Source organism: Equus przewalskii, chromosome 1 (assembly GCF_037783145.1).
Source record: "Equus przewalskii isolate Varuska chromosome 1, EquPr2, whole genome shotgun sequence".
Lineage (NCBI taxonomy): Eukaryota > Metazoa > Chordata > Mammalia > Perissodactyla > Equidae > Equus > Equus przewalskii.
In genome coordinates this window covers 63,880,402-63,898,220 of record NC_091831.1, presented here as the reverse complement: position 1 = coordinate 63,898,220, position 17,819 = coordinate 63,880,402, and the positions used below count along the sequence as shown (strand labels likewise).

Genomic DNA, 17,819 nt, shown 5'->3' with positions numbered 1-17,819 from the left:
GGCTCCAAACCTTCCTCAAGCTCAGACTGTCATCAAATCCAGTTGCTTTGTATCTTGCTCTCTTGGGATTATGATCTTTACAGGTGCTGAGTAAAATAAAAAAGCAATGGGGAGTTTCTAATCAATAGGCATAAAGTTTCAGTCAAGCAAGATGAATACATTCTAGAGATCTGCTGTACAACGCTGTACCGTGCACTTAAAAACTTGTTAAGCAGTTAGATCTCATGTTCAGAGTTCTTAGCATACACACACACAAAATGTAGCAACGTGTTGAGATAACACAGGTATAAGTAGAGAAATATACTTGTGCTCTTGCTACGACTTTGAAACTGCTGTTGTTCACCTTAACATGGCAGAGGGTGACTGAACTAGTTAAATCTAGAGTCCAGCTGTGATTGTCTAAAATTCTATATTTAACATACTGCCCTTTTTAATAGGGATATCCTAAAGACCATATTTTAATCCAAAACAAATAAATGTTTCCTTGCAGGCCATTATGTGAGTGTGGCTAAATAGAGGTATTGCCTTGCCAGTTATGAAGGCATTTATTATTGAGTGTAGCTATCTATAACCGAGGCAGAGTGATGCAATAGAAACGACCTAGGATTTAAAGGCAGACTACTTTGGCTCTCATTTGGTCACCTTCTTGCTGTGGGATCCTGCACATATATCTTAACCTCTCTTGTATCTCTTTTTACTTATCTACAAAAGTGAGAATGATAATAGCACTTATTTTACAGGGTTGTTTTGAGTTGAATAACAGAATCAGATAAAGGTTAGTTTCTCTAATTAATCAAATATCAAGATTAAGAAGGACTTAGGAGTTATTCTTGCATTAGAGGAAACCTGGACCCAATAACTTCTAGCACATTCATTATTCTGCCAAGTTCCCCTGTAAGCAGAGAGTGTATGTCCAACTCATTTGGGCATCCATAGCTCTGAAATGTTGACTGACTGAATGAATGAATGGAGAAACAGTGATTCCAAGTTTGTTATGTTATTTAAAAGCAAATAAAACTAGGATACGACTGAGTCTTCCCACAATTTGAGTACCCACCAAATAACTATTCTTCCCTAGGATACACCAGCCACTCCAAGGATCTTTTCCTGTCCTCTTCCACTCTCCCTGATGGAGCCCAGGCCAAGTTGCACACTCCCTCTCCCACGCACCCTCCGCCTGCCACATCTCTACAGTAGCAGCTGGTCTACAGCCCTGCATTTCTGTTCTTCAATTAGCATGTGAGCTTTTGGAGGCATAGACTGACTCCTATTTATAGGCCTTCAATACCTATTTAGACATGGATGGAAAGATCAAAGAGCAGATGAATGGGTAGATGGTAAACAGGGGAAGATGACCGAGTGAACTGTAGTTCAACTGTACTAAGATCTTGAAAAGTTCTTCTTTCTGAGTTTTTTAAACTCTAAAGATTTTGTACCTTCAAAGTAGGTAAAATCAAAGAGTCATCAAGGACTCTTGAGTAGGTTCTATGGACTCAATAATAATGGTCTCACATTTGCTTCACAAATCTGCTCCAGGGAAGCCCCCTCTTGAACCAAGTATATCTCTCTTTTAGAAGGGACACATCCAGGGACATGATGAATGATAAAGGCACTGACAATCCAACTTGGGTCAACCTCAAGGATCTCCAGATGTCATAGCTCATTCTACTCTATGACAACCACAAAGGCGTTGAAGGTGAGAAGAACCACTGGGACTGTACTTTAACCTCTCAAGGGAAAAAAAAAAATTATGTAACCAAAAGACCATAACAGGCTGGAGCATCCTTCTTTAGAACATAAGATGCTCAACAAATATCTCTAACTGGCTATATGTCTCATTCCTAATTTTTAAATAAAAACCAAATGAGTCCCCATGCCAACACGTCTGTGCTAGGTACTTAGAATACAAGAAAATAGAAAAGTTAATCAAAAACCTTTTTACAACATTAACACCTCTCTCCCTACAGGCTTTAATATGTTAATGGTTTGAGGATCATGGTGGGATCTAATGAAGATGCCACTTAAACCTTTACCCCCTTCCTGTCACAGAACATGTAGAAAAAGATGGCGTTGTGATGAAAACACCAATATGTTCCCTTCTGCCTGTCAAGTTAATACTGCAGGATGTGCATAGCATCCTTTCCAGAATGGCATTCGTATTTCCCAAACCCATCCACTCAACACTTTTCCAGTTTTAAAATAAATAACATATGCCAATGCAAATGAGCCCTAGCAGTTATTCCTGTTATTTCTCTTGTTTGGTAATTCGTAGGCTTTCCTTGCTGGTCAGTTAAGTAAAATGACACTTGGTAGGAAGAATACTTTTGGATTTTCTGATCGCCTGATTAAACTGTCATCATATAGCTGGAAAGTTTCAAGTGCTAAGGTTGTCCTCACAAATACAGGCCATTTCAGGAGGTTGAAAGTATGATAAAGAGGGAAAGATAAAGCTAAAGACATAAACGAAGAGAAAGGAAGCAGGCACAGGGGTGGGGGAAACTACATGAAAAAAAAATATTTAAAAAAAATGTTTAATCCCCTCAAATTAAAATCTGGCCAACTCCTTGAATGACTGAATAGGAACAGGTCACAGTGTAACTTTCCCCACTGCTCTTCCTGTCCTGTTTGGATCCAGTTCTTACCAGGTACAATGACAAACCCTTCCCAACAGCTGTGAGCTCTGACTTCTGAAGCTCCCTCTTCCAAATGACCATAAAAAGACATTGCTTTCAAAACCCACCAGCCAATCACATCCTTAAACTGAAGAAAACTATCGACTTGGCTTAAAATGATGACAAGTCCAGGCTACTTAAATGGATGTAGTAGCAGCATCCCACTGTTCCAGGCAGGGGTAACTTTGCTTCTCACCATCTCCCTTGCCCTCATCTGAACTATCTGGAAATATACCTGGGCACCACACCTCTCTGAAATACACAATGCAGATTTTATTTTACTAAGTGACAAAAGCTGGCCTCAGGTACCAAAAGAGACTAGAATGCTTGTACGACAAGGTACCTCTGTCTTTGAGCTATGAAAAAGCCCTGAAGAAAATAGAAGCTTTGTAGATCTCACGAAGCAACGAGCATCAAAGATGGTCATTGTCTGAGGTCTTGTGGGTGTAGGCCCTGTTTCCTACTGCTGCTGTAGCAAATAACCACAAACTCAGTAGCTTAAAACAACACAGATTTATTACCCTCAATTCTGAAGGTCAAAAGTTTGAAATAGGTCTCACTAGGCTGAAGTCAAGATGCCAGCAGGGCTGGTTCCTTCTGGAGGCCCGAAGGAAGAATTGTTTCCTTGCCTTTTCCACTTTGTAGAAGCTGCCTGCATTTCTTGGCTTGTAGCCCCTTCTTCCGCCTTCAAAGCACATCGTTGAACCTCTATTTCTTATTGTCACATCTCTTTTATCTGTTTGTGATCCTGCTTCCTCCCTCTTATAAAGGCCCTCATGCTTACGTTGGGCCCACCTGGATAATCCAGGATAATCTCCTCATCTCAAAACCCTTAAGTCAATCATTCCTGCAAAGTCCCTTTTACCATGTCCAAAGTAGGAAGCTGTAGTTTTATATGGCATGGTAAGGGAAAGCCTCTGTGACAAGGACACATAGGAGGAAACACCTGAGGGAAGAGAGGGAATGAGTCACTCAGATATCTGGGGAAGAGACCTAGGCAAGGAATCCAGCATGGGCATGGGCTAAGTGGGGAGCATGTTTCCCAGGGTGCTCAGGAAGAGTAAGGAGGGGAGCGTGGCTTCAGCTGTGTAAGCAACGGGAGAAACGGGGCAGATGAGGTGGGGGAGGTCTCAGCAGACTACAAATACCATTGTAAGAACTTAGCTTTTATTGTAAGTAAAAGCCAGCAATCAAATAAGCACATTTGGGATTGGAGATTTTTTAGGGATCTTTTTTTATTTTCTTTTTAGCTTGCTCACATACAGACATTTAAAAATAGCTGCTAAATACTTCTTTCGGGGAATGTGAGGCACTCATAATAATAATAAAAAAGTGCCTTGGGCTTTCTTACAACTGGATACATCAAAGGGTTTTCACTAGTAATTTGTGGAGCGTCCGCCTCTGGGTGCCACTGCTGTGATTTCAAAATAGAATTATCTTGTGCTATGTGATTTCTTGAATCATTAGTTTTCCATTTTCTCTTTCTCTTTTCTTCTTGTTCGATTTTTTCAGTCCAACATCAGTTTATACAAGAAGGTTTTAAAAAACGGTGGCCCATGGGCAATTGGGTGACGGGGGCAGTTGCAGAAGAGGGAAAGGAGTGGAGCCTCTTCCCTGGGCACAGAGTGACCCAGACCCCCTGGATCAATTCAATCAATGGAGAGCGGGGTCTGGTCAGGGTGTCCAGATTTTCCAAAACAATGGGAGTATGGTAAGGAAAAGACTGAAGGCCAGGGGGAAAATTAGGAAAAGAGAACTCTTCACAAGCCAGTGGACTACTTTACTTGATTTAATTAACCATTTCACTGCAGCAGGGGCCTAGAACGAAGGTATTTTTACCACACAGAGAAGAGTTCTTACCAGAAGCACAACCATCATAAACAAAATAGAATCCCGGTCCCACCCCTTTAATTACTTGGCTGACAGAAAGCTCAAACTCTTCAAAATTAAAATTATCAACAATTCTAACTTATTATGCACTAAAGAGTACTTATCTTTGAAGATTAATAATTTCAGCATAATCAAGGAAAAATAACAAAATTACTTAATTTCCTTCTCAGTCAAAGCCCCAAATCTTAAAAGGAAGAGCCTTCAGGCAGGGAGCAAGTGACTACCGGCAGCCCTAAGGAGCCTCCTGGATTATCATGTATGTAGGGCCTACACAATGGGACAGCAGACAGCTGCACCCAGGGGCACAGGAATAGGACTCTTGGCCCTCTTGCCTTTCTTTCCCCACCTCTGACTTCCAAGATCAGTAAAGAGAAGAGGCTGGCAAAGAGGATGAGGAGAAACTATTACAGGGGCTCTGATTCTTGTGGGTATTTGACTGCATGATCCAGCTACATGCCAACATTCCTAGGTCTGCAATATATTATGGAGTATTATTTTTAAATGAGAAACAATTAAAAAGATGGGTCCAGGTATGCATGGAAGAGGAGCAAGCAGGAGCCAACAGGAGAAATGAGGAAAGAGCTCTCTGGGGGCTACAGAGCCCTTGGAGGGACACTCCTGTTTGGTTAAGGGCAACATGCAGAGCAAATAAAACACTTCTGGGTCCCAGACTTGGGCCTTGAGGTGCCAATTTGTGCCCTTTGGAACAAATCCGACAGTTCTTGAGTTTCTGTGGGGAAGGAAAATAAAGAGTCCCATTTGCAAAACTTTCTCCAGGAACTCCAAATTCCCTGACCCACAGATGATTATATTCTTTCTAAGTTACATATCTTCGCGCAAAATATCTCCATTTTAAAGAATCTAAAATAGCTATGTTGATACAGAAGAAGGAATTGAATTAAGGTAAAAACCACAGGAAAAGCCCACTGCAGTAAAACTCCTCCTTAGTGATTCTTAGCTGAGAAAATACAGGCCCACAGACCTGGGCAGGATCAGAAGTAACCTGTGTCCTCACCATGGCCAGCAAGGCATTCAAGGACTAGGCTGCATCCTACCTTTGTAAACAACCCCATTCTCCCTCCACTCCTCCATTAGGTCATGAGGCTCCTCTCGCACTGGCTTTTGTGTCTGTCCCTTGATCATTCTAAACTTGTTCCAGTCCCATGGATTTTGACCTAGCACTTTCCTGGACACTGTCCCATGTTCCTTGCGTGGCCTAGCCTTTTTCCTCCTTCAGATGTCAGCTCAATTGTCACTTTCTCAGAGAAGTTTCCCTAATCATCTTTTTTAAGGTAATGTATTCCCCAGGCCACACTCAGGTACTCGTCAGCACATCATTTCATTTTATTCTCTTCATAGCATGACTCTCTGAAGTTATCTTGCTTATTGCCCATTGCTTATTGTCTTCCCCTGTTAGAGCTGGACTGTTGCCTGTCTGGTGTTCCAGTATGTCCCAAGTCAGGAGCACTGTTACGTCATTCACAGGGTCCAGTACAAATAAAAATGTGAGCCCCTTGTTCAAAAAGCAAGAGAAAAGCTTTTTCTTTTCCTATATGGTCTCTCTCTCTCAATATGTCACAGTATTTTTTATTTGCTATTTAATATTGTGTTCCAATTATGGGGCAAGTACAAACCCTCACAGATGCCAAGGGCCCCTACTCTGTGACTTGGCGCACAGAGCATGTGCACCCAACCCTGACTCTCCTCATGTCTATGCTCAGTCCCCACCAGTGTTAGAGACCAAAAGGAATGAACGGTTGAGAACCCAGTCCAGGGAGGAAGGGAGGCTTGGAAGGATTCTCTGAGCCTCCAGCACATACCCCACTGTCCTATTGGACTTCACTTACAAATTACAGATCCTAAGACAAAATTATCAAGAATTTCAGGGGCCAGCCTGGTGGCGCAGCAGTTAAGTTCGCACGTTCAGCTTCTCGGTGGCCTGAGGTTCGCCAGTTTGGATCCCGGGTGCGGACATGGCACCACTTGGCAAAAGCCATGCTGTGGTAGGCGTCCTGTGGATAAAGTAGAGGAAGATGGGCACGGATCTTAGCTCAGGGCCAGTCTTCCTCAGCAAAAAGAGGAGGATTGGCAGTAGTTAGCTCAGGGCTAATCTTCCTCAAAGAAAAAAAAGAATTTCAAAATGGTGACCACAGAACATTAAACCCCAAGCACAGAGCCCCCATCTAAGCACAGTGCTCATGAGTCCAGTCTTATCTCCGATCTCTAGGACAACGCCTAGTATGTGGTAGGGAGTGAAAGAATGAATGAAAGAACAGCAAGTAAATAAGCCATAATTCCACAAACCACTTCCATTTTGCCTATCTTGTGGGCAAGCTGGCTTGCTTTTCATTAATGAATAACTCTTCCTTGAGAGCATACCATCCACAAGTCATTACACTGGGAGTTCTGAGGGCACACAGAAATGAATCAGGAGCAGCCTCCTTCTTCATAAAATCTGCAGTCCAGTAGTAGAACTAAGACAATGCCCTCAAACAACTCCTCTGTGAGGCAAACAATGAAAAGTGACCTAAGGTACAGAACAATGGCAGCTCAGAGATCTATATCACTACGGGGATCACAAAAGTTTTATGAAAGAGGTGGCATTTAAGTGGGCCTCTAAAAAAGATATGGGGTTTAGTCATAAAGAGAACCCAGGAAATGGTGACAATGTCAACAGAAGGTAAAAGGAGGAAAGCCAGAATTACATACAGTAAAGAGGTAACGGTCCTCAGGAAAGAGAGCTGGAAAGCAGCTTGGGTAGGTAGTTCAAGATGAATACAGAGAATCTTGAAGCCACTTTTTTAAGAATTGACATTGTCAGGTGGTAATCTGGCTGCCTTGCTACATTCATTATGAGTAACTGTAACAAATTACCACAAACTTGACAGATTTTCAAACAACACATATTTATTGCCTCAGAGTTTCTGTGGGTCAGGAATCTAGGTGCAGCTTAACTGGTTCCTCCTCTCTGCTTCAAGTATCTCACAAGGCTGCTATCAAGTTATCAGCCAAGGCTAGGGTCTCATGTGAGGTTCAACTGGGGAAGCTTTCAAGCTCATGTGGTTGTTAGCAGCATTCAGTTCCCTGTGTGGAGGGCCACAGTCCCTCACTGTCAGCCAGAGACTACCCTTAGTTGCTTGATGGGCCTCCCTAACATGGTATCTTGCTTCATCAAGGCAGGAAGAGAGAGAGAGAGAGTTTTCTAGGAAGGTAGAAGTCACAGTCTCATGCAGCGTAGTCATGGAAGTGACATCCCATCAACTTTTCCATAATCCGTGGTTACAAGCAAGTCACAAGCCCTGGCCAAACACAAGGGGTGGGGATTTCACATGGGTGTGAGTACTAGGAAAAAGGTATCATGAGGGTCATCTTAGAAGTTGCCTACCATACTGCGGTAAGAGGGAATAGATTGGTGTAGAGACCAAAGGTGAGAAACCATCAAAGATGCTGCTACGTAGGCTAGGAGGGAAATAATTAGGCCCAAAGTGAAAGGAATAAGTACAGGGAGAATGGATATTTACAAGCTCATTCTCAGTGGTAGAATTGATAGTACATAGGCCTTGTCAATGAGTTCTAGGTGGGTGGTAAGGGCAAGGGAGAAAGTAAAAGAAGATCACAAGATTTGAACTCAAGTGACTGGAATTAGAAGAGTAATTAAGAGAAAGAGAGAACAGAGGAGGAGAGGCCAGTTGCAATTTTCTTGGTGGGAAGAAGAGAACACATTGAATTTCAGATTCTAGAATACCATGCAAGGCGACCATATACTTGGAAATGTTGAATTCCAGGAAAGCTATTGAAGCTAGACATCTATATTTGAGAGTCACCTGCACACAGGTGACAGCTGATGGCACGTGATTGGGGATAAAGAAGATGCAGCTATCTCGAGCTATGATGAAACAGCTAACGAAAGCTTAGAATGAGGAAGCCCTTGCAAGCCACCTCCTCTTGTGGGAATTCCAGCCTCACTTCCAGGCTGGAATCTGGAAGGGTGAGAAGAGAAATTTCAAGTCAAAACAAAAACTTGAGGATGTCTGTAAGATCTGCCAAGAGTCAAATAGTTGGAATACTGGGCTTGACAGGATTTTTCTAGAGACAGAGGTCTAGCTACAGGCAAAGGCTCCCAACAAATACACATAATACACTGACTTTTAAACAATAAGAGGACTTTAAGTTTAGATTGCTTCTTAATATTTCCAAATCACCTACATTAAGAATTAAACCTAAGACCATCTATTATTATTATTTCATTCTGCAGATCAGAAAAGTGGGGCTTGCCCTATGTCACACATATGGCAGTTCTAACTAGAATCTTTGCTTATCAAATCCTCACCCACTGCTCAAGTCCCTTCCAGGGTACCAAATTCCTGGCCTAAAATCTGAGTCTAAATGCATTCTCCTAGCTATTCATGTACAAAATCAAAGACCCACTGTATCTAACACACACACAAATATGCACACATACTTCATAGCTCTCAGACATTAATTAAATTTGGAAGCCCTAAAGCCCCCAAATCTCCAAATAAAGAAATGATCTTGGGATACTGAAGCAGATGGGAATAAGAAAACCCTGGCCTCCCCACAGAAACCTTCCTCTTGTGGAAAACTCAAGTTTAAGGATAAGGAAATTCAGCTGCCTTCACAGTGCAGAACTGAGCAAACTTTTAAGCCAGACCAAAAACCCAAGGCATTCCCCATTGCCAATCCATATCATAATCAATGTTGATTGAATGTTTGAATGTAATTCGAATGAAAAGCATTTCAAAGCACAAAAGTTCTGTTGCCAATAAGTTTAGTCTATATAATCAAATGCATTCTTTCTGGCCCAATCAGCCGAGGCTTGGCAGAATAAAGGTCTTCGGTATGAGCAAAAAAATCCAAGCTTAAATCTTACAATTGCTCCTTTGAGGGTCGTTGACTCGGCAAGTTTTACAGTGGTGTACTGAAATGAATACTGCCTCTATGCAAAGCAACAGGAGGTCACATTATAATTAGAATGCAATCAGTGGAATTGGTTATGGCTTGGTTTTCTTTCTGAAATGACAATCTACGCCACATCTGCCATTACATTAATATTTTCGGCATTACTAGAAGAACAGAGGGAGGGGGCTGGGTAAAGGGAAGCCAGTGTCTTTCCATGGAGCAGCTGATAGAGTTGTCTTTAGCTAGAAGTCCGCATGAGCTAATCAAGACCCAAACAGTTCACCTTTAAAATACCGAAACCATCTGGCAGGCTGTCCCATGATAAATCTCAATGATAAATGTCTCCGTTTTGATGTTACAAAGGAACCGCAGACCTGCTCAGTTTTGGCACAGCTGAAAACATACTGGCAGCAGTAGAATAGAACTCAGATGTCTCAAAATAGAGAAGTAAATCATTTTGACCTGCGGGGCATAATATATTTAGAGAAAACCTGATTGTAATAAAAAGGTTGGACTCATCACAGTTTCTACTATAGGAGCGGCAATATATTTTTCTGTAATACTTTTCGGTTTAGTGAAAACTCCAGCATACACAATTTAAAAGCCTCATTCTTTTTTTCCCCCTTCTTTTTGTGAGTCTTCAAACAACTCTCTCTGCTGCTTGTGAACTACAAGAGTTTTCTCTCCCCGGTTCTCAGACTTCTTGCAGGGGAACTGTGGAGGCAAGCATGCCTTCAGAATGATTAATCCACTTGCCTTCAGAGGTCTGTTTTGCTGGGCCCACAGCCACTGCCAAGAAAGGACACACTGTGACCACCAGCGCCAGGAACTGAAGGTATAGCCTCTAAACTCAAGGTTAGCCCAGACCTGATGCCGAGAGGGAATTGTAAAATAAATTATGTTGTGGGGTTGGGAAGGTGGACCTTTATGTCCAGCCAAACTTCAGAAACAAATTATAGAGTGGTCAGTTGACCTTATTTATTTCATCTTTTTTCCCACAAATTTAGGAAATTAATTAAACATGGACATGGAGTGTCAAGGGCAAGGTACGAAAAGCCTCCCAATGCTCGTGGCCCCTGCTCCCCTTCCCTGGCCGAACACACAGCTCCACAGCCCTCACTGGCTCTGAAGCTCAGATGAAGGATCTCAACCTAACGGTGGCCAATAAAAACAGGGCCTCATCAGTTCAAGGTCTCCAGGGGAGCTGCCTGGGACCTTGTGATGACTGAGCAAAGCACTGTCTCTTTCCCTACTCTGATCTGGTTGGTTGCAATAGCTTGACCAACTCCCTGCACTGCTGATGGGATCACTGTCTGGTGACTAATGGGAAAGACAGGTTTCCCATCTGCCCCCTGACAAATGGTTTAATAAAATGATTTTGCTCACACATCCAAAAGGGGAGGCAGAAATAAGCATGGGAGGTAATATGTGTCCAATGAAAGAGGTTTCAATCTCACCTTCTTGATCTCCAGACAAGTTGGGGAAAAAGAGGAGGCCCATCTCTGTCTCCAGAAGCAATTTTTCTGCGTAAAGTGGAGTCATGTGGAGCAGTGGAGGCTGCTTTAAAACTCATGGGGCCTGCAGCAATGAGAGTCTGTGATTACTCAGGCACTCTGGGAAATGAGTGCAAATAAATTTGAGGTAACTATTTTCAATAAAACTTTTAAAAATATATACTGACAGTCCATTTGGAGGGGAAAAGACATAATAATTTATTGGCTGTTGGCAACTTAATTGGAGACAAGTTAGCCCATACCTTCTTGTCTGTCCTGGGCCAAACAACACATATCCAGTTATTTGACCGTCTTCTCATAAGTGAGTTCCAGAGGTGCAGAGAGGAAACACCCACTGGCTCATCAGCGTCCCCAGCTCTTTAATCATTTCTCTGGCTCTCACTCCAATTCCCTCCAGGTCACTGACATCTTGCTGGTTCAGAAGTGTTTAGAAAAGAGCAAGGTATTTCATCTGACATTCTCAAAGGTTCTATAGGGGATAGAAAGGGTGGGATGGGGCTCCTTACTCTCCTGGGTAAGACAGCACATTTGAACAGGTACAGATGAAAGAACTGCATTGTCACTTTCTCCCCCCACCATATGGTCTCTTCCTCTCATATCTGATTTATGACTCCTGATTACCACAGATCCTTTGGCTAGGCCACTTTCCAAATGTCTTCCTACTGTTGAATATTTGGGTGCCAATACTTCCCCCAGGGAAAAGAAGAGACAAAGAATAATGGTGCCCTTATTTCTGTCCACTCCCCCTTCTCCCCTGACCACTCCACACCATGCAGTGTTTCTGGTTTTATTTTAATCATCTGGGACAGGAAACCCAGGCTATTTCTTTTTCCTTGTCTGATCTTTAAAGCAACATGAGTCGGGATTACATTTTCCAGAAAAGCAGGTAGACTGAGTAAAAAATACTCAAAAACCATGTATCTGGTGATGCTATTGTGTTGTATATTGACAGCCATATTATTCTCCAGTGGTTCCTCAATGACAATAATCAACAAGGAAGGTGGATACCAATAGGAGCGTGTGTTAATCAAGTCACAAGGAGTATAGAATTCTCTCTTTTTCTAGCCCTTCAAACATGACAGCTTCTAGCCATCATCTTCAATCAGAAATGCCCATGACTTCCAGGGGAAAAAACACAGGCCATGGTAGGATGCTAAGGTTCTCAACTGACTCATCAATCCCAATCTACAAATTGGGTTCCATTCTTCTCGTCTCACAGGGAACTTTTTGTATCAGGCAGCACAAAAAACATAAAGTTAAATAATAAAATGCTGTTAGTGCTACTATTGTATGATGCTCTTACAGTTACATGGTTTATATTTTATTTGTACTAAGTCAATTGAACATCATGTTTTCACACTATTTTAGGAAAATAATTATTTCTTGATTGCCTGTAAGTGTTAGAAAATACTCATCTATTCATGCGACAAATAATTATTGACTGCCAGGCACCATAGGAGATTTAGAGCTACAAAGAGAGTTTTCAAAGAATTTGACAATCTGTCTTGAATAATCTTATGTAAGTCTTAGATTCAGGGAAAATAACATGGGAATCTGACCTGAACACCCAAGAGAAAAGAAAAGAAAAAGAACACACAAGCAAAAGAACACGCATGGCTCTAATTCATGTGGTAGGGAGACAGTATGCCTTTGGGAATGAATTCAAATGTACTCATCGGTGACTACAGTCATCATTATGGGGTGACAATGTTTGTGGCATAGAAGTGACTCCAAAGCTGCCCTTTGATGAGCCAAGTCTGTATTTCATTCCCATCCTGATCACCCATTTTGACTGGGCAGGGGGTCAATGACTACACTTGTCTGCTAAAAAAACGACAGGAGGAGTTCCAGCTGAGATAGTTGGGCTGTGATTCCAAAGATGCATATTATATTAAAAAGCAGCAATAATATGGTAATTATGAGAGCCAGCCAAGGATACAGTGGGGTGGCATAATCGAGCAGGAGCTCTGAAAGTTTGCAGCTGATTATGGACTAGAAATACAGTTTGATTCATTCAGGTTGGTTGCACTTCACCCCAGAAGAGATTGCACTTGCTTGCTCCTCCTGCAGTTGTTCTTCTATGGTCCCTTATTTAATCTCAGTGATGTGGACCTATTCATCTTTTCAAGGTCAGGGGGCTATGCTAGCTCTAAGTGGAGAGTTTAGAAGAAGCATGTCGGAACTCAAAAACCCACTTCTCTTCTTAGATTTGCTCTAGTTCTGGGAATTAAGCCCAAAAGAAGGCATAAAAGAGATGAATCACATCTCTCTCATTGTTTGATTTGAATTTCATTTTGTATGCCATGTGGGTAATGCCTAACATGTCTCAGAAATGACAATGGGAGAAACCCCTTGGGGAGATTAGGCCTTTATGCCCTTCCAGTGATTAATGCATGCCTGGGCACACTCTCACTCAACCAACTACTAACATACAAAAAGAGAGCAGATTAAGGTTTATAATGAGACCCTCCCTTCCTAAAATTAATAAGAATATTAACAGTAGTTGAGCAGAAGCGGTGGTGGTGGTGGTGGTGGTAGTGGTAGTGATCTTCCTTTTAGTTTGTTGTGAAGAGTTACACAGCTGTCCACCATGAAGCTAGGTGAGCTAACTCTGAGAAATAACACAGGGTCTTCATCCAAGGAGCCATAACTGGCTATAATCTAACCCCAGAGTGAACAAACCAAAGCAAGATTCTTAAACCTCAGGTCGGAACACATTCTTCTTCAACCTGATATCTATGAGGAATCTTTATGAGGGCAATTTTCATATTTATGGAATATCTTTTTACTAGTTGACAAAATATGATTGCCAATGAAAAACTGAAGAATCTTGTCTGCAAAAAGATGAGTGATTTAAGACATTTCAATTTTTATGTTCTACTTTTTTCCCTCCAAAGGTAAAGGTTCTCAGAGAATGGATTGGAATCTCCCAATGGCCTATAACTTTATATCTTCAAGTGGCTACATCTATAAATGCCAGTTTTTAAACTTCGGTTTCTGAGAATGCCCTTTTAAATTAAAATTATCACTTCCCTGCTATCGCATCACATTTAGTAATATCCTATTAATTCTGACTGTGTTAGTTTATAAATGGCAAGTCTGAGGAGGGTATGGCCAGTGTGATCTTCTGTCTCACAAAATTTGAGAGCCATCCTCTAGCCATCCTCTTGACCTAATAAGCCTTCCAATTCTCAACCATAAAATGGGGTAGCTAGTGCTACCTTTTCTCTTACATTGTGAATGAAGATGGGATTATCAAGATAATATGGTGACCAAGCTATATAAACTAAATATATTAATACAAACCGTCACCAAAAAGGACAGTTAAACGTACTAAGCAATTGAGATGGTTCCTACCTTACTGTCAGTATTACCAGAGTTTGGCTTTTCTCCTTTTTTTAGTTCTGTTGATACTACTTCAACATTGAGACACCAACCTGAGCTAAAACTAAACTTTAATAACCCAGACAATGGGGAAAGATTTTTAAAATATCATTTATGCCAAAGTACCGAGACTTTGTGATGGTACAGTCTGTATAAATCCACAGAGATAAGATTTGCATAGATCTAAAAGTGGACCAGAACACTTATCTTGAAGAAAGTGTTTTGTTACCTGACCTCCAATCTATTAACATGAAGAACTTTTTATGACCATAAAAGATTAGGTTCCACGAAAGACATGAGCGATGAGACTCAGGAGCTGAGCCAATCCAAAGGCTTTTATTATTTTGATTAAAGAAAGAAGACGGGACTGCATGAATAGCTTTCTGGTTGTTTTATTCCATGTGGAATAAGGTCACCAAGGGAGAATAATTTTCACTAACAAAAATTAACCTAAGCCTTAGTTTAATTTGTATGGCTTTCCACCCTAAGTGTGGATTCTGTCAAGCATAAACTATATTTACCAGACATAATGGATCTTGGCAGGTCAGAAAATTGCAGTTTGGTCTCTATTACACATAAACCACCAATGGAGGAAATGTTATCAGGATTGCCAATAAAATACATAGGATATCCTTACTTATCCTGCGGGCAGCAAGACTGACACCCCTTCCGGTGTTCTGAAAAAAAAAACCCAAAAGAACAAAAAAGTTAAGCCTCATCAACTTTTGGCAAAATTGTAGGCTGCTCATCATGGAGAGGGTGCCAAATGATCACAGTGAAGCCCAGTCTTGTCATTTGCAGCTAATGGCACCCCAGGAGTGTGAGTGAACAAACTGCTTTCTGTGGAATAAGCTTAAGTTGCTGTAGAAAAGAAGAATGCTCCTTCCCAGATCCCTGGATTTTTACAATTCTGGAAATGTTATGACATTCTGCCAATGTGTATCTCTAGCACAGATGACCCCTACAGAGTATTGGTTAGGAGTTCTATTCCTCTTCACAGCTGCCAAATTGTGGATAACTTAATCAAAGAGTGGAGTCACTGCAGAAAGAAGGTGTTTCCTTTGGAAGGTAACTTCTTGGATTCTATGACCATGATATGCTGAAAATTCCTAAGTCTCTCTCTCTAGAGCCAAGAAGACTAACTATCTCCCCTTGAATGTACAAACAAGCCCTAAAATGGAACTTATCACCTCTGGTGAACCCCTTCCATATCTCTTGAAAATCTTTTCCACATTGGTACACCTGCCAGTGAATGGTACTACCACCCTACCCAGGTATGCAAAAGACTTAACATCAGTGGAGAGGGGGCCTGACCAATGAGAATGGACACTGGCCACTGAGCTGGAGCAGCGTACTAGTACACCACCCCTCCACAACTATGCTCAGCATTAACTCAATTAGGGAATTGGGGGGCATATCGGAAGTTTGGAAGTTCCAGGGGAAAGGCCTGGGTAGGAAGAGGAATGAAAGGCCACTCAGGGGAGCTTTGGGGCAGCTTCCATGAATGTATTTCATTATTTTAACAACCAAGATGGCTATACTGGTGCATAGTGGCTGAATACCAGCCTTGGTGCCATCATTCATTCAGCCTGGAGTAGCCTCGTCTTTTTGTTCTATTTCAGCTGCAATACAGTCAGTCACTAAATCCTTTCAATTTTGCCTCCTGGTTCTCACCATCACCACTACCCTCATACCATTACATTGGTTACATTATTGAAGGCTTGTCATTTCTTGGTTGGATTTGTGCAACAACTTCCTATCTGGTCTCCCTGCCACCATCTTGCCCTCCACCCACCATTCTACTTACTCCCAGAGGGATCATTCTACAGAGTCAATTCATACACATTGCTCCAAAGAAGATACACAAATGGCCCATAAGTACACGAAAAGATGTTCAGTATCACTAATAATTAGAAAGATGCAAATCAAAACCACAAAGAGATACCACTTCTCAACCATTAGGATAGATATCATTAAGAAATAAAATAAATAACAAGTGTTGGTGAGGATGGAGAAACTGAGACTCTTGCGCACTATTGGTGGGATCGTAAAATGGTACAGCTGCTACGGAAAACAGTAAGATGGTTCCTCAAAAAATTAAAAATAGAATTACCATATGATCCAGTAATCTCAAGTCTGAGTATATATACAAAAGAATTAAAAACATGTTCTTCAAAGAGATATTTGTACACCCATGTTCATAGCAGCCTTATGTACAGTAGCCAAAAGGTGAAAGCAACCTATGTACCCACCAATGGATGAATAGACAAATAAAAGGTGCTATTATTCAGCAGTAAAAAGGAAGGAGATTCTGACACATGCTCCATGGATGAACCTTGAAGATATTATGCTAAGTACATTAAGCCAGTCACAAAATGACAAAGACTATATGATTCCATTTATATGAGGTACCTAGATAGTCGAATTTATAGAGACAGAAAATAGAATGGTGGTTGCTGGGGCTGGTGGGAAGAGGAGAATGGGAGTTATTGTTTAATGGGTTGAGAGTTTCAGTTCTACAAGATGAAAACTTCTGGAGATAGATGGTGGTAATGGTTATACAACAATGTGAATGTACTTAATGCCACTGAACTATACACTTAAAATTGATTAAAATTGTAAATTTTATGTCATGTATATTTCACCACAATAAAAAAAGACAAATGCAAAATAAATATATGGCTAGTTTCTAGGGGGAAGAAAGAGTCAATTCAGTCATATCACTGACCTGTAGATCCCTCAGTATGGAACCTAAACTCTCTAATACATTATTGGATTACCTAGGCCCTTATGATTTGACCCCAGCCCATTTCTCCAGCTTCATCATTTGAAATTTACCTCCTCAGCTGTAAATTGTAGTCCTGTGCAGCTCGTTGGGACTTGTCTGAAGATGCTGTGCTCCCTTGCCTGGGGACCTTGTTCATACTATTTCTGCTGGATGGGGCCTTCTCTTCCCATTCTGTCCATCCACCCACAACCTAGCTAACAACATTTTATTAATTCTTCAAGTCTCAAACTAGATTCTGTTAATTCATCAAGATGCAGTTTAGACATCACTTCTTCCATGAAGTCTTTCTTGACTTCTTCCTTCCTCCCTACCCCAAGTAAGGTTTAGGTAGATCTCCTGCATATTCTCATAGCAACCTGACTGCCTTAGCTGATTAAGAGCATGGATCCTGGAGCCAGAGTACTTGAATTTGAAGTCCAACTTTGTCACTTACTATGTGACCTTAGGCAAGTTACTTACATCCCTGATTTTTCTCTTTAAAAAGGGGGATGATAATACTATTCACCTCATGGATTGTCATGAGGATTAAATGAGTTAATTGAACAGTGTCTAGCACATACTGTAGTCTCAAACACTATCTCCAACCCCTTTGATCTTCAACAGCATGACCTTGGCACTCCTCCCAACAAGAGGTTGAATCTATGTTCCCTC

The 17,819-nt window shown here is 41.4% G+C and overlaps 1 protein-coding gene and 1 long non-coding RNA gene across 13 annotated transcripts in view; one reads left to right on the top strand and one right to left on the bottom strand.

Moving 5' to 3' along the window:
• The window catches only part of LRMDA (leucine rich melanocyte differentiation associated), a 1,072,656-nt gene that overhangs the window by 154,454 nt on the left and 900,383 nt on the right, over positions 1–17,819 (bottom strand). For 3 of the 12 annotated variants that reach the window (XM_070566681.1, XM_070566671.1, XM_070566692.1), the window contains exon 7: positions 10,940–11,060. The exons of the other annotated variants lie outside the window; for them this stretch is intronic. In XM_070566681.1, the coding sequence (XP_070422782.1) occupies positions 10,940–11,060 (121 nt within the window). The remainder of the gene's footprint in view (positions 1–10,939; positions 11,061–17,819) is intronic. 12 annotated transcript variants of the gene reach the window in all.
• LOC139074770 (uncharacterized) lies at positions 7,173–11,154 on the top strand. Its single transcript, XR_011524515.1, has 4 exons — positions 7,173–7,319; positions 10,120–10,317; positions 10,490–10,528; positions 10,955–11,154. It is a non-coding gene; the product is annotated as an uncharacterized lncRNA (long non-coding RNA).